The 17,312-nt window shown below is 44.8% G+C and overlaps 1 protein-coding gene across 2 annotated transcripts in view; it reads right to left on the bottom strand.

Moving 5' to 3' along the window:
- Positions 1 to 17,312, bottom strand: part of SUGP2 (SURP and G-patch domain containing 2) — a 39,261-nt gene that overhangs the window by 13,831 nt on the left and 8,118 nt on the right. For both annotated transcript variants that reach the window (XM_040320823.1, XM_040320813.1), the window contains exons 3-9: positions 15,084 to 16,337; positions 8,240 to 8,339; positions 5,735 to 6,696; positions 4,439 to 4,550; positions 4,056 to 4,348; positions 2,214 to 2,275; positions 169 to 305 (exon numbers count right to left, since the gene is read on the bottom strand). In XM_040320823.1, coding sequence (XP_040176757.1) covers positions 169 to 305; positions 2,214 to 2,275; positions 4,056 to 4,348; positions 4,439 to 4,550; positions 5,735 to 6,696; positions 8,240 to 8,339; positions 15,084 to 16,337 — 2,920 coding nt within the window. The remainder of the gene's footprint in view (positions 1 to 168; positions 306 to 2,213; positions 2,276 to 4,055; positions 4,349 to 4,438; positions 4,551 to 5,734; positions 6,697 to 8,239; positions 8,340 to 15,083; positions 16,338 to 17,312) is intronic.

Here is a 17,312-nt window from a genome sequence, read left to right as displayed (position 1 = left end):
AGGTTGAAGGTAGGAACAAGGCTAATATCAAACACATTCTGGCTAGGTCATCAATTGCAAAACAGATCAATACCTAGACTAAATTTTGCAGCAGTACAGAAAATCAAGGCACCTTGAAGGAAATGCTCACAAATACCCCATCACATTAAAACTTTTCTCCCAACATACACTTTTATAGGGTTTTTGATTCCTGCTCCACCGGATCCAAGTCCTTGACCTTCTCGCCATCCCATCTTACTCAACATCTGAAAACCCACATTGTGCTGGGTCAACTTCTTGTTCGCAAACTCTAGATCAGATGGTTTCTAGAAAGACAAAAAGGATAGTGTCATAACATGTAAAATGAGATGCAGATAAACACAACCTTTTACCAAGCCAATACTGCCCACAGTAGATTTGTCATTATCACATCAACTAATTTGCAAGCCTAGAAAAAAAACAAAACCAGAGAACACAGGTTTATAACGAAATTCAGACGAAATTGAAAGGTCCTTGAGGTAGTCAGCTGCTATAAAAAGTAGCTGCCGACTTGACTCACCTGTCCCACAGTCCAACGATGTAGCTGCCCAAAGCCTCGCTCCTCTCCCCCTTCTCTGTCTTTGCAAGTGTGTGCACTCAGCTGCGACAGCTTGTAGCTTCACAGACGGGTGCACACTGCGCTACCCTAGTGGCCAGGCAATCTTCCGGGACCTGTGACTGGTCCCAAAAGATTGCAGAGAGGGAGGGGCCGCCTAGGCAGCCAAGCGATGGGAGTCGGAAGTGGGACAGGAAGTACCTGTCAAAACTAGGTACCCACTTTTGGGTGGAACGCCGCTTTAAAACAACAAAAAAAAAAAAAGTAGTATGTACAAAACAATGCTAACTATAACAACAATGATCAATACATAAAGTAGATATACAGCCCGTTAATATTTCCATATGACCAACTCTTTGCCTTGCTATCCACACAACAGCGAGGGAGGGCATGCTCAAAAGCTGCAAGGACAAAAAAAAAAAAAAAAAACACACACAAAACACACACGATATGCTGATGTAGTAATTTTAACTCGAGACCAAGGCATTGGCCCACTGAAGAGTGACATGGGGTGGATATGAGGCATGTCACTTCCTCACTGCCCGTTTTAACCACTAAAAGCCAGCACTACACCGTGCTACAACTGCTGGCAGCCCCATTCACTTGAATAGGTCCTGTTCAATCAGTGCTGTAATAGAAAACACATGAATGATAAAAAGGTGTTGGCGCCAACAATCATTAAATAAAAAGTGAATCAAATTTTTAAGCATACAAAATTTTAAAACCTAAAATAAAGTGCTTCTTAATGGATGGGTCTTCAAAAACACTCCACGAGTGCCCAGGGAGTTTTAGGGTGGAGACGCGCAAACCCAGGAATCCATCAGATTTTCAAAAGAGGTCAAACACCTTTGGCGAGTTGTCATCTACCTCATGAGCACTTGTGGTGAAGCGTTTTTTAAGACACTTCCGCTCATCGGATCCCCCCCCCCCATCCTTTCCCATTCCTGGGAGTCTCGGCCGTGTCCCATGACGTCGGCACGTAGCCCCCCCCTCCTTCCCCCGGGCCAGTAGGAGATAGGAGCGGGCCTTGTAGGGTTCCTGACGTGAAGCCGAAAGGCTACACTGCCGGGTACCCCCACCCGCAATGGCAGCGCTCGACAGCTGATGGAAACATCAGCTGCGGGTGCCGACATCGCTGGACTCCAGGACAGGCAAGTGTCCATTTATTTTAAAAGCCAGCAGCTGCAGTATGTGTAGATGCTGGTTTTAAAAAACTTTTGGGGGGGGGGGGGCAGAACACCGCTTTAATTAGTGCTGTAATAAAGCCCACCAAGAGGCGGCTAAAATCAAAGCTGAAAAAACATGTGGGAACAGGTTTTTTTAAACCAATAAAGATTTTCTTTTTTTTTGTATTTGATCACCAGAGTTTATTTTTTACTATATAAAAAATATAGGAAGCAGATTCTTATGGGGAAAAGGAAAAGAGGTGGAGTACTTGAGAGCGCCGATGGGGACCCCACAGAAGAAGGCAAGGGGCTGCTTTGTGTAATACCCTTGCACAGAGCAGGTAAAGTTTAAAAAACTCCCCCGCCCCCCCCCCTTTACAAAATAAACACTTTACAACCGGTCTCAAATCTGCTCTTTCCTCCTACCAGTGTAATAAAGGACTTCAAACAAACAGTGAGATTTTTCTCATTACCTTTCTCCTGTTTCCACCACGGCCTTTGGGACGTTCATAGTCAATACGAACTGGATCATGAACTAAAACACAGAAATAAAAAAAACGTAAGAATAGTAAAACTTTTCCCTAATAAGACATGTCTGAAACAATATAAAAAGGAACGTTTATATTTAAGATTTCTTCATTTGACATTATACAATTTAGAAATTGCTGAAGTCACATTATAATTTTATATATTTTAAAAACATTTGTGTTTTTTCACGTTTTAACCCACTTCCCAATGGCTGCTGGAGAACAAATAGAACAAAAAGGGGGAGAAAAAAAAAAAGATTCCCTGCTGTGATTGACTAACAGTCATGTGGTCAGGAGCTCATCCAAATGGGTACAGATCAGAAGTCATGATTGAGAACTGTAAGAAACAGCTTGGTCAGTGTATTGGGAGAACACAGTGACCACATACAGGGCTGGTAATCAGGCTAGTCAGCCCTCTTGTACTGGGCCCCATCAGTTCAGGGGGGGGGGGGGGGCTGAGGGGCTCCCGTTAAGGTCAGGTAGGAGGTCCTGCTGTACTGTCTTATTGCACAGATTCTCTTTGGCCTCCCCCAGCTTCTCCTTTCTGCCTACAGCTGCACTGCAGGGCAATTGGTTCTAGCACATGCACCCATTACATCTGCTGTCCAGGCCCGCCTGTGTACCCCTTTCCCCTGCCAGATTCCCTCTCCTCCCACTAACAGCAGCTGCAGGCACACAGGGGGATGTTTCAAGATGGAGAAGGCAAACAATTTACTGGCCCCCTTTCCTGAATGAACACTGAGTGATCATTACCAACCCACTCCTGTGTCCATCAGTGAAGCATAGTAAACTGTGTACTATACTTTTGTGAATGAGCAGGAAGCATCAGAGCACTTCCTTGCACTTGTATTCACCTGTGCAGCTGAGGTTACAGAGAAAGGGACCAATAAATCTATGTCCTCAATCACTTTCGGACAGGGTAAGGCGGCCCTCGTTAGGTAGGTTGCAAGGGCCTGTAATGTCCAACAGCAGCCTTGGGCGTATACAGTATGTGTAGCAGCTGGGCATTAAGAGCTTAAGCTAAAGAGAAAGACAGGTGCTTTCTGATTGGAGTTCCTACTTGACTAAAATTCAGTGGATTTCTGATGACTCACCTATTTGTGCATGCAAGGCTCAGTTCACACTAACTGGCTGCGGATCACACAGGAATGCTGTGCATCCCCATTCTTTGGTTCAGAGATGAATCCGGGCCGAATCTTTTCCCGAATTTGGCCCTGAAACAAAACTAAAAAGACGCACAGTGTTTCTGTGCAGTGAGCTCCGCAGCCGCCCCAGAGATACGTGAACCAGCTCCATGAGACGGTCTTTCTGCTATGCAAATTGGATGCAGGGAATTCGCAAAGGGGTGAACCCAGCCTAAGGGTTTATTCACATCGATAATACTACCAATGCCCTTTATGTGTTGACTGTTGCGTTAGGTAGCCCATTCACAGTGAATAAGCCATCAACACATGTGAAAGAAATAATGCATGGTGGTACGCTAAAGGTTCTGTATGTGTCCAATTAATAATTGTGATGCATATAATACAGTGTATTGCTATTTGCACTAGCATTCATTACCCAATGGACTTTGAAATGGCCCTAAATTTCAGCTCTATAATTTTTAGTCACAAAAGGCAGTAAAATATGAAAGAACATAGAAACACGCAATCTGGCTCCAAAGGAATGCAATATATAATGATTTTTCAAATGTACATTTTTTAGGTCAATAAAGAAAGGAAAATGCAAGAAAGAGAAAGGCTGTTGGGAGCATTTTGGCGATAGGAAATAACAGTTTTATAGTCTTACCTTGTGGCTCATCAACAAGGCACACCCTTTTGGCTGGAAGCATGCCAACCTTGAGTTTTGCTACTCTCTTACGAAGAATGGGAGGCCTAGATGGAGTAGGCATTTGGCTAAATGCAGCTACTGAAGCGCTGTCTGTGGCAGCAGCCTCGGCACCCATTTCCACATCTTCATCACCTGTCTTAACGCTCCCCTGTTCATCTACATCAGATGAGACTTCCTGTTGCTCTTGCTTGAACTCTTCCAACTTACTTTTGTAATATTTATATGCTGGGCTATCTTTTTCACGTAAAAACCTTTATGTGAAAACAAAAATTTTAGGTCCCACTGATATTTTGCATTCATACAACACCCTTAAATTATTCAGAATTTTTTTACCGTCTTACCAAAATTCAGGGTTATTTACGCTGTTTTGCATGCTGAATTCCTCAATCTCAGGACCCATCTGAACAACAAATTGAGCCAACTTTATTGCAGTATCCTTAGTCTTCTCATCAACTGTAAATAAAATGTATAAACTCATATCCTTCCAGACACTGCACAAAATGTAAAATAAATACTTGCCTAATTATGTTATGCACTAGAGGAGGATTTCTCAACTTTTTTTAGTCAATGCATCCTTGAAAAATTATGGACAATCTCAAGGCACCCCATTCCAAAATATAAAAGCTATTCTAATAGTTTTACATAATGCAGCAACAGCCACAAGTCCAAATAGGACACCCAACATTAGAGGCGATTTATTCTTCCAAAGCAAATATACATTTGCAAACTGGTACGACTAGTATTTCTCGTCTCCCTCAGGTTTTTCTCCATCACGCAGCCATTGTGTCCCCAACGCCGACAGAGAGGCAGGGGTGGGTCGCTATGCAGGCGACTGACATCTTCCTTTTCAACTGATACCATTGGTCGTTAGGATGCAGGCAGCTAGAAGGTTGTAATGGTGCACAATGAAAATATGTGATTTAGGGCAACTAAAGGTAGCCTTCATCCACACGCTGGCTGGTAAACAATATGTGGGCATTTTGCCAAGGCATCCTTGAAGAAACCTCAAGATACCGTGGTTGCAAAAAGGCTGTACTAGAGAACTGCACTGGGTCAGGCAACTGTGGTAACATTTAATATGCAAAGCTAGTAAGCAATATTTCAACTAAACTTGTCCTGAGAGGTATAGAGACTGTAAATGAAGACCCTTTCTTCTGGTCCAAAGACTCCAGTACTTTCTGAATTACTGACCTTGAATGCAGACTAGAAGCTCTGACTTTCCTGATCTGCATGCCAATGCTTTGTTGGCGTTTCAGACAGTAAAGATAAGGGAGCCTGGCAACATGCATTTTCTAAAAGGTCAGCAGTGGCAGCTTAAATATTTATTTATCGCATTACAAGCCACATTATCAAACCACATTACCAAACATTATCAAACACCTCTACAGTCTTGTTTGGTAACCAATGAACTTTATTACAGCACTGGTATATAAATGAACTAATAGTTTCAAATATAAATGCACCAGCACTGCCTGTATTTCAAAAATGCAATACCTAGATTATAAAGACTGGTTAAAATGGTCATGAACGACTAGACATTAAATCTTAAACCATTTACTTTATGGCAATTCCTTATGTGGTGTCAGCTATATATTTAATCAACGGGGACCATGGTCAAAGCATGAACAGCTACTTACCATCTGAAACCTCTGGGTCTTTAGAATCATCAACTTCTACATCTGATGTCTGATCCTTCTTCAGTTTACTGGTGGCGCCTGTAGAACTTTTGCACGGTACCTCTTGTCCCTGAGGTTCTACTTTGCTAGAAGGCTTTGTTGAAGCATCCTGTACTGGTTTGACAGCAGTCTGTTTTTTTACTGCTGGGGTCACATTTGCTTTCTTTGCTGCCGAGGTGGCGGCTGCTTCCTTCTTAACTGCCGGAGCGGCCACTGCCCCCTTCTTAACTGCCGGAGCGGCCACTGCCCCCTTCTTAACCGCCGGAGCGGCCTTCTTAACCGCCGGAGCGGCCGCTGCCCCCTTCTTAACCGCCGGAGCGGCCGCTGCCCCCTTCTTAACCGCCGGAGCGGCCGCTGCCCCCTCCTTAACCGCCGGAGCGGCCGCTGCCCCCTCCTTAACCGCCGGAGCGGCCGCTGCCCCCTCCTTAACCGCCGCCTCCTCCTTGTCCGCCGCCTCCTCCTTGTCCGCCGGGGCAAGCACCGCCTCCTCCTTGACCTCTGCCTCCTTGTCTGCCAGGGTTGTCGATGCCTCCTCGTCTGCCTCCTCCTTGTCTGCCGCCTCCATCTTGCCCACCAGGGTTACATCATCTATTTTGACCTCCTGTGTTACAAACTCTTTTTTGATGTCCTGAGTTACACTCTTTCCCATCTTCTGGCTCACTTTTATTTTGCGGGCCTTTATAGTTTTGGACAGCCGGTGCAGAGGTTTCATTTCTTTCCGCTTTCTTGAAAAAGCCAAACTACCAAAAAGCTTCCGCTTCACCTGCAATGCCTTTCTTGCATAGAGCATTGCTCTCACTGCCTCGACACTCGGCTCTTCAGATTTCTTTGCTTTTGTGGTTCGGGTAGTCGGGGATTTGTAGAACTGTTCTAGCTTTTGGTGATAATATTTATACTCATTGCTGCTTTTATCAAATAGGAACCTTAAATGGAGAGAGACAGTATTAGCTGTAAATGTGTTAATCTACCAAACTCCCTACCCAAAATTATTATAAGTCATGTCACATTTGACTTTTTTTTCTATATTAAGTTGGGAACATTTTACAGTTTACAACATTAATTTTCCCATGGAAGATGTAGTTAAAATGTCTGAATTTGGCCAAAATCATGCTCCGACAATAACCCCTAAAATGTTTCATATTAACTGAAGCATTATGGATGAATCCAAAGTTTTACTTAGCATCAGTTTATTCAATACCAACTTCTTAGCTACATTGCATACCTAGTATTCGCACTTTGGACAAACATTTACGCAAAATACACTTATAGCAGTTTTGTATAACACCACTGCACATCTAAAATTGTTTTATTTTCTATCAAAATTACAGGGAGCCCAACAACATGCAGTTTAATACTGGTATAAACAAGGCTATCCTTCAGGCACCATTCGGCTTATTTTTCTTATTATAGAGAGTTTTGGCTACTCAACAGTTTGGGGCACATTTTTAAAGCGATAAATATGAAATTAAACATTCACTGCAGGTGAATGTTGCAGGTGCATTTTTTAAACGTTGTGAATGATTCACCAATAGTGAAGGTTTGGTGAAAGTCCCATTTACTTAAATATGTTCTTCTGCTTTTAAAGGGGTTGTAAAGGAACAATTTTTTTTTTTCCCCCCTAAATAGCTTCCTTTACCTTAGTGCAGTCCTCCTTCACTTACCTCATCCTTCCATTTTGCTTTTAAATGTCCTTATTTCTTCTGAGAAATCCTCACTTCCTGTTCTTCTGTCTAACTCCACACAGTAATGCGAGGCTTTCTCCCTGGTGTGAAGTGTTGTGCTCGCCCCCTCCCTTGGACTACAAGAGAGTCAGGACGCTCTACATTGCAGATAGAGAAAGGAGCTGTGTTCGTGGACGTCCCGACTATCCTGTAGTCCAAGGGAGAGGGCGAGCACAACACTCCACACCAGGGAGAAAGCCTCAAATTACTGTGTGGAGTTACAAACAGAAGAACAGGAAGTGAGGATTTCTGAGAAGAAATAAGGACATTTAAAAGCAAAATCGAAGGATGAGGCAAGTGAAGGAGGACTGCACTAAGGTAAAGGAAGCTATTTAGGAAAAAAAAAATTGTTCCTTTACAACCCCTTTAAAAGCAGAACACACACACACACACACTAATTTAGGGCCATTGGGCGGAAGTGACGTTTGACGTCGCTGCCATCATCCAATGGCATAGAGTCAAGTGGGTGGGGGCATTATTCCCTCACTCGACTTAGTGCCAAGCATTTATATATGCATTTTTTCTTCTTTTATTTTCACCTGGTGATCTAGCCAGTAACGCACACTGTGGAGGTGGAGACACCTATGGACAGGAATCTGGTCATAGTGGAGAGAAAGTAGTGTTCGATGCACTAGCAGATTTAGATGAACTTGACTAAAAATGAAAACTTAGGCAGTGCTTAAATCGGACTAGACAAAGAATCCTCTTTTCCTACCAGCAAACAAGACCGCACACAAATGCTTACCAAAATGCAGGCTTTTCTTCTTCTCCTTTATCTTCTTTTTTTGCATATTCCAGAAGCTGGTCTATTGTAGCAACAACATTAGGGTCGGCAGATATTCTTACTGCAAGATGAAGAAAAAAAAGTCAAGTTTCTAAAAAGAAACCGCTGATCATGCATCTTACAGAGCCACCGTGGATGGAACAGACATTGAAATCAATCTTTTTTTTTTTTTTTTTTAAATCAAAACAACGTTTATTGAGCATGGATGAAACATATAAAAACACATATCAAGTGCAACATGCACTACATCTGCGGCTGTAAACTGCCGATGTGCATACAGGCATGACAAGAAAAAAACAGTACAGGTGCATAACTATCACGATTCAGGGGAGTGATAAAGCGACGCCGCGCCCAGGGGAGGGACCGCAGGGCCACATCAGGGGAGAGCGGCTAGACCCCCGCATCACAGGTGTAGGCAGTTCCCAACCATCTGTCCCATACTTTGTAGTATTTGTCTGCGCATCATCCCCTGTGGACATAAAGTCGTTTTTTTAAAGGGCAAGGTAGTGTTGACGGCTCTAATCTACTGCTGTAGCGTGGGGGGGGGGGAAAGAGGTCCCCTCATCCATGTCTTGGCTATCTGAAGCCTAGCGAGGAACAGTGTTTCTTGCAAAAATATGTTTAGATACTTTTCGGCCTCAGACAGGGAAAGGAGTCCAAGAATACACTGGCCGGAGCAGAGGGACAAAAAGGGAGCCCATGCGGTCATGGAGGAAGCAGACCACCTGGGACCAGAACCCCTGTGTACAGGGGCATGACCAGAGGAGGTGGAAAAAGGTGGCATTGGGGTAGTCGCAGACAGGACAATAGGGGTTATGACCAGCTCTGTATCTAGAGATGCTGTAGGGCGTTAGGTATGATCTATGGAGAATGTATAGGTGGGTGAGGCGATCAGAGTTTGGGAGAGACGGCACTGCAGTTGGCAAGGGCCTCCTCCCAGTCCTCAGCCGACAAGTCGCCCAAGTCAGGTTCCCATCGGGATTTCAGCTGACGGATGACGGTGACAGCCGAGGGGGCTAGAAGGTAGGCGTAGAACTGGGAAATCAACTTCTTGGGGTCTCTGCCAAGAACAATGTCCACTGGCAGCGGGATCTCAAGGGCAGGGATGGCAACCCCGAACATGTGGTTGGGCAGGTCGAACTTGTCCTTGAGGGATTGGAAGGATCTAACCGCCCCGCGAGCCACAATCTGTGACAAGTATACGACGCCTTTGCTAATCCATAGGCCGTGGTCGGGAACAGTAGCCAGCTCGGGCAGCTGCAGGTTGTCCCAGAGGGGCGTGTGCGACTGTGGCGAAGGTGCCTTACCATGATACATAGCGAGCTGCCAAACCTTGCAGTGATGGAAGAGCATATGCTTCCTGTCGCCCGTAAGGGAAGAGCCGCACGGTCCACGCAACAGGATCTGGAAGGGGTGTGACACCAGGCCGGGGACCGGGGAGCAGACTCTGTCCGACAGATTAAAATAAAAGAAATGAGAAAGCTGGGACGCTAGGTAGTAGAGGAAAAGATCAGGGACCAAGGCGCCACCTCGGTTAGTCGGGCACTTCAGGGCCCTCCACGACAGTTTGTGTCGCGAGGGGCCCCAAATAAATGAGTTAAGGATGGACTCCATGGCTTTAAATATGCGTAGAGGGATGTACAAGGGGGCCTGCCAAAAGACGTAGAGTAGAAGAATCATCTTAACCAGATTGATTCGGCCCATAACCCCCAGGGGGAGACGGGACCATATCTGTCTTGGTTTTAAGGGTGTGGAAGAGGGGTTCAATATTGAGGGCAATGTAATTAAGGGGGATCTGGAAACCGGGACACCCAGGTATTTAACCACTTCCCGCCCGGCCTATGGCCGATTTACGTCCGGGAAGTGGTTATGAAATCCTGACAGGACGTTCCAGAACGTCCTGCAGGATTTCATGCCGCGCGCGCCCGTGGGGGCGCGCATCGCGGCGATCGGTGATGCGGGGTGTCAGTCTGACACCCTGCATCTCCGATCTCGGTAAAGAGCCTCCGGCGGAGACTCTTTACCACGTGATCAGCCGTGTCCAACCACGGCTGATCACGATGTAAACAGGAAGAGCCGCCGATGGCTCTTCCTCCTCGCGTCTGACAGACGCGAGTAGAGGATAGCCGATCGGCGGCTCTCCTGACAGGGGGGGTTCGCGCTGATTGGTTATCAGCGCAGCCCCCCCTCGGATCGCCACCCTGGACCACCAGGGATGCCCACCCTGGACCACCAGGGTGGGCAAAAAAAAACAGAAAAAAAAAAAAGTTTAAAAAAAAAAAAAAAGCATAAAGAAAAAAGATGCCAGTCAGTGCCCACAAATGGGCACTGACTGGCAACAATCAGTGCTGCCACCCCAGTGTCCATCAGCGCCACCCCAGTGTCCATCAGCGCCACCCCAGTGTCCATCAGCGCCACCCCACAGTGCCCATCCATGCCCAGTGCCCACCTAGCAGTGCCCATCTGTGCCACCCATAAGTATACATCAGTGCCGCCCATGAGTGCCCATCTGTGCCGCCTATGTGTGCCCATCAGTGCCGCCTATGTGTGCCCATCAGTGCCGCCTATGTGTGCCCATCAGTGCCGCCTATGTGTGCCCATCAGTGCCGCCTATGTGTGCCCATCAGTGTCGCATACCAGCGCCGCCAATCAGTGCCACCTCATCTGTGCCCGTCAGTACTACCTCATCGATGTCCATCAGTGCCATCTCATCGGTGCCCATTAGTGCCGCCATATCAGTGCCCGTAATTGAAAGAGAAAACTTATTTACAAAAAAATTAACAGAAAAAAATAAAAACGTATTTTTTTTTCCAAATTTTCAGCCTTTTTTTAGTTGTTGCGCAAAAAAAAAAAAAAAAATCGCAGAGGTGATCAAATACCACCAAAAGAAAGCTCTATTTGTGGGAAAAAAAGGACGCCAATTTTGTTTGGGTACAGTGTAGCATGACCGCGCAATTGCCATTCAAAGTGCGACAGTGCTGAAAGCTGAAAATTGGCTTGGGCGGGAAGCTGCATAAGTACCTGGTATGGAAGTGGTTAATGGTGTTCGCTCTGACAAGGGCGGCTTGATCGCTGGTGGGGGCGCCTAGGTCTAGGGGGAGTATGTGATTTAGCCCAGTTTATCTGTAACCCCGAGAATACCCCGAAGGTTGTTATAGTTTGGAGCGCTGCCTGGAGCGAGGGGCCGGCGTCTGCGAGGTAAAGGAGCATATCATCTGCGTAAAGGCCGACTACCTTGGTCGTCTGACCGCAGCGGAGACCCGACTCCCGTGTGGTTTCTAAGGGCTATAGCAAGGGGCTCTATGGCCAGGGCGTACAATAGGGGCGATATGGGGCAGCCCTGGCGAGTGTCGCGGGAAAGGGGGCGAGATCCTGCCGTTAACCTGGATACGCGCCGTGGGGGCCTGATATTAGAGCTGGAGCCACTTTACAAAGTTTGGACCGAAGCCAAATTTGTGGAGGCATTCCAGAGGTAGCGCCACTTCACGGAGTCGAACGCCTTGGCGGCGTCGAGGCTAACCACCACCCTAGAGCCCATGTCTGAGTGTCGGGCCCTTAAGATCCATGTGCAGTCTGAGATCGAAAGCTGTATTTTTATCGGGCATGAATCCAGTCTGGTCGGGGTGCACAAGTGTGAGGATTACTTTGTTGAGGCGCAATGCTAGGATCTTAGCTAATATTTTCACGTCGAGTTGGAGTAGGGAGATAGGACGGTAAAACACGGGGAACAGTGGGTCCTGGCCCGGTTTGGGTATCAAAACGATAAGGGCTTCGCTCAAAGACGTCGGGAGGGAGTTTGTGACGAAGATATGATTATATAGCTGGCATAGCTTAGGGATGAGGGTCTCGCCAAACTGTTTGTAAAACTCGAGGGGGAGCCCGTCTGAGCCCGGTGCCTTGGACGTGGGGAGCTGCACATTGAAATCAATCTTAACAAAAAGGTCTTAACGAAAAATGGACAAGGGCTGGATTATATAGCTGCCAGGCAAGTTTCCAGGTAACATCAAAAGCATAAAAGTTAGAAATAAAAGCCTCTGAAATAGAAGGGCAGGCATCTGGACATATGGATGAAGACATGTTAAATAATTGCCTGTCCTGCTATTGTGGAGGCTTTCATCCAAATTTGACCATACAATGACTTTCCCATGTAGATGCTTTAAGTGGTTCTCAACCTCAGTCCAAGTATCCCCAACAGGCCATGTTTTCTTTTACTTTGCACAGCTGCTTTAAATCAAAATCAGACATGGTATAAGAGCTATTTTATCTAAGGCTGGGTTCACACTACTACACTACTTTGATCCTACTTTGCTCTGCTACATTGGTCCTACATTGGTCCTACATCCATCCTACTTTCATGAACAGGATACTACTTTGATCCGACTTTGCGATAGTCTGACTTGTTCTTTGACCAATCAAAACAATCCCAGAGTGAGATAAATTCCTTTTACTGCTGCTGTAATCAAAAGTCGGATGGTTAGGACAAGGCTCCTACTTTGATCCTACTTTAATGATATTCAATGGGCTGAAGTAGGATCAAAGTAGGACCAAAGTAGTACAGGGAGTAGTTTCAAAGTCGGACCGACTTGTGTCGGACCAGTTAAGACAGCTCTCATAGGGAAACATTGATTTTCACACGTCATGCTACATGAGCTCCCAATGTAGGACAAGTGTGAATTCAGCCTAAGGGAAGTTCACAAAACATGGACCGTTGGGGGTTCTTGAGGACTGTGGTTGAGAACCACGGTTTTAAGTAACTTGCTTTGGTGGAGCTCAACACAATCTGGCTTTATAAAAAGGTGTGATATTTTATCAACACCAAGATTTGGTGAAGTTGCCACACAGACTGCTTTTATGTTATGATCCACCTCATTGGACATCTTACTAATATATCAACAAAGTATTACTAGGTCAGGGTTTGACAAATTTGCTTGGAATCTAGGAGCCAGCTAAAAGTTAGGAGCCAGAAAACGCGCCCCGTTCCGACGAGTTCCCGCGCAGAAGCGAACACATACGTGAGTAGCGCCCGCATATGTAAACGGTATTTAAACCACATGTGAGGTATCGCTGCGATCGTTAGAGCAATAATTCTAGCTCTTGACCTCCCCTGTAACTCAAAACATGCAACCTGTAGAATTTTTTAAACTTCGCCTATGGAGATTTTAAGGGTAAAAGTTTGTCGGCATTCCACGAGCGGACGCAATTTTGAAGCGTGGCATGTTGAGTATCAATTTACTCGGCATAACATTATCTTTCACAATATATTAAAAAAAAAAAAAAATTAATTGGGATAACTTTACTGGTGTCTTATTTTTTAATTAAAAAAACGTGTATTTTTAAAAAAAAAATGCGCTTGCAAGACCGCTGCGCAAATACGGCGTGACAAAGTATTGCAACGATCGCCATTTTATTCTCTAGTGTGTTTATATTTTATATAAAATATAATATATATATATATAACACTTTTAGAATTGCTGTTTAACTTGTAATGCCAATTTCCACCACCAGATGGCGCCAGGACACAGGATCACACAGAGACACAGGATCCTGCGCCCCCACCTCCCCCGCCGGTAATTGAGGCCGCGGCCTCAATTACCGGCCTCCAGGTCACAATTTCTTGTTGCAATTGCAACCTGGCGCCTGGGGATTGTCGACCCCTGTACTAGGTACATTTGTGCGCATTCAGGGGGCTATCATTGCTTACTCCCATTTCTGCTTACTTCTATTTCACCGAAATATGTCTTATGGCCATCTCGCTTGCTAAACATCACCTATCATAGTCTTAGTTAATGATGGTATACAACACAGTAGTTTATGCCAATTAGGAGCTGTAATAGTTTCATGCCAGTTATGCAAATATTTAATCTACTGGAAGATATTTTTGCCTACAACTAGGTGAAAGCAGCTTTTAGCAACATGATTTATACCTATGGGCTTTCATATACCATCGATATAAACTGCAGTTATTAACCCTAGCAGTTCTATGTATGGTATTCAGTATCCTTCTCAACCATATTGTTTTGGACTTAAAAGTGAACCAAGTCCCGATGCTGCCTTTTTTTAAATAAATAGCGTTATATACAAGGTAAAATGACAAAAGAAAAATTAAAATTACAAATGGCGTTGGAGACCCTTCAAAGATATTTTTTTCTGCTGATCAACATAACATTTGGGGGTGCTGGATTAGACCACTAAATAAATTTATGAGGCTGCATAAATATATTTTGCACGAGTGTAGAGCAACAATATTTTGTATTAAAATAATTATGTTAATTTTATCTTCATTAATCAGTCCTTAAAAAGGCAGCTGTACCTTAGGTTTAAGCTGTCTTTTAATGAATGAAGCAAACCCCGGGTGCAGCCCAACTGGTCTTCTACTCACCCTGGTCCTAGGTCTTTACAGGGTGGCCACTGTACATTTTTTTTTTTTTTTTTTTTTTTTTTTTAACACCCTTGCTAGGTCCTCTTCAGCTTGCGCATGATCAGGTTTATATTTATTGCTATGGTGAGCCATACTCCAGCGATCCTGCAGAGTATGGCTCCCCACATAGAAACGAATAGGGCTGTTGCACAGATGCAAAGTCTCAAGAGGACCCAGAGAGGATGTTTTGTTAAGCAAGGCTGTGCCTTTCCTGACAGGAGAGGCACTGCCAGAAAAAGAACTGTGATCTCTATGGGAATCAACAAACACCTGTTAATTGACATTCTAACATTATTTCACATTAGCACCATGCTAAAGCTCAAGTTTCTATTTTCACAAAGCTTTAGTGAAAAATGATAAGCACTCAAGTATAAGAAGAAAACCTACCTTCACTCTCTGTTACAGTGCTTGTTTCTTCTTTACCAACTGTGGTTTCCTTGGGTACTGTGGTTCTGGATTTCAGCGTCAACTTGCGTCCACTTCTTTTCAGCCAATCTTTCAGTTTTGTAATGAATTCCCTCCCAAACAGAAAAGAATCCCTAAAATTGGGATACTTTGAGGGTTTCAACGCTGATTCACTGATCCCCAGGACCTCCATTACATTGTTCTGTCTGAGAGAACTGGCCAATGCAAATGTCTGTCCCAAAAGCACCATGGATTTCCTGGCCAAAAACATGGTGCTGTCCAAAGCACTAATCAGTTGTTTTGGATCCGTGAGAATAGGATACTTTAGTTCAAATGTATTACAGGCCATCAGCAACGGAGTTGCACATTTCAGCAATCGCTGCTGTAAAATCATCATTTCCTTGTCAAATGGCTTGATTACATCAAAGAAATCATTCTTGGCGGACACGGTTTTTGTTGCCACTAACAAATCCAAAAGATCATTATCTATCTTTGGACTATACAAGGCTGGATGAGTTATAGGTTTTAGACTTGAAAAACAAAGCTCTGTGTGATGGACAGATAGGCGACCTTTGAAACAGTTTACAACCATGTCACAAGCTTCAGTCTTCACCTTGAAAAGGGCTTTGTGTTGTCTCAAAATGTCAGGATCACCTTTAACCTTGTGGAACCTGGCCCATGTTATAATCTGCTCACTCAAATCACCGTCTCCGATTGGTACATCTCTTTTTTTAGGGCTATATTTTTTACCGGAGGCTTCCCCAGCTTTAGATGCAAGTCCACCACCACTGAGACGCTGCCCTCCTTTAGCTGCCAAAAGCTGCATTACTTCACGTGCTGCCTTACCTGATCCATGACCAAGCTCTAAACCTTGGGAGTGCTGGAATTCTCTATATACATCTGACCTGGCCATGCCGAGATCCGAGCTAGATAAAGCACTACGTTCAAGTTGCCAATTCCTGCGAGTACGATCCAAATCACGGGCTAATTCTTCTCTGTATAACCTCTCCTTTAAAAGCGGATCAACAGAACCCCATCTGTCCAACAATGGATCTGAACGTAATCCACCCGAAGTTTCCCTCTCTAATTCACGTAAATATAAAGGATTTGAAACACGGTCTCTTCTGCTGTCGGCATCCCACTTCCTGCTCATATTATCACGTGGAAGATCACGGAAGGAAAGTCTTTCTTGGTCTCTAAAACGTGTATCATAGCTGTCCATTTTTGATGTCCCTGCTGAAATAAAACCCCAATGTACAGTTAACAGCAAAATTATACAGGGATGTCAGCCAACTTTTTTCACATCTGCATAAGATACATTAAAAGGCTGAGAGTTCTTGGCCGGTTTTGTCAGAATTTAAAGTTTAACATTTGCATAGGAATTTTTGCAGGTGCCCGAGTCTTAAAGTGGTTGTATACCCTCTGATACTATTTGCACCTACAGGTAAGCCTACATTAAGGCCTACCTGTAGGTGCTTGCAATATCTCTTTAACCTACATGGTTATGGAGTTATTTGCAGAAAATCGGGCACCGATGTCTACAGCGCATACGCGCCGTAGACAACGGCGCAGGTGCACTGAGCCTTGAATGGGAAAGTGCCGGTTTCCGCACGCTGCAGGGGCTTCGATCCAAGGCAAGTAATTCATAATGAGCTAGTATGGGTTTAACAACCGATAGGAAAAAAATTGCATTTTTAATGCGATTTTTTTTCTTAATTTTTTTAGGTGCTCCCAGTGAGGTCTGTCGAGGCCAAAAATGCTTGACATGTGTAGGTTGAAACAGTGCATAAGCTGCAAGGGTCAAGCGACACTGTGCTCAGATGTGAAAAGGCACAACGTAAAACCATAAGTCTTTGGACGATGACCGTTTTGTAAATTCAAGCTACAAATTGCTCATGTGCCAGTGGACAGATGCATCGGACCCCTTTACTTCTCTTAAGGCTGGGTTTCACATATATGCAATTTGGATGCAAGTGTGACCAGCTCTCAATGGAGCTGGTTCACACAGGTCTGGGATGGCCACGAAGCGGATTGCAATAAGGTCATGGGCGCGTTTGGGTCTGGTCAAAAAATAAATAAAAAATTAGAACCTGAATTACACCTGAACCAGTGAACAGACACGAACCTGCAGCCGCACATTTCATACTTGGGGTGTAACATGTTACTGTAGCAACGGCAACCGCACACCCCTCCCCAATCCACAGTTGTGAC

Source organism: Rana temporaria, chromosome 1, assembly GCF_905171775.1.
Source record: "Rana temporaria chromosome 1, aRanTem1.1, whole genome shotgun sequence".
NCBI lineage: Eukaryota > Metazoa > Chordata > Amphibia > Anura > Ranidae > Rana > Rana temporaria.
Note: the sequence above shows the minus strand (reverse complement) of the source record. Positions and strands in the feature narration are given on the sequence as shown.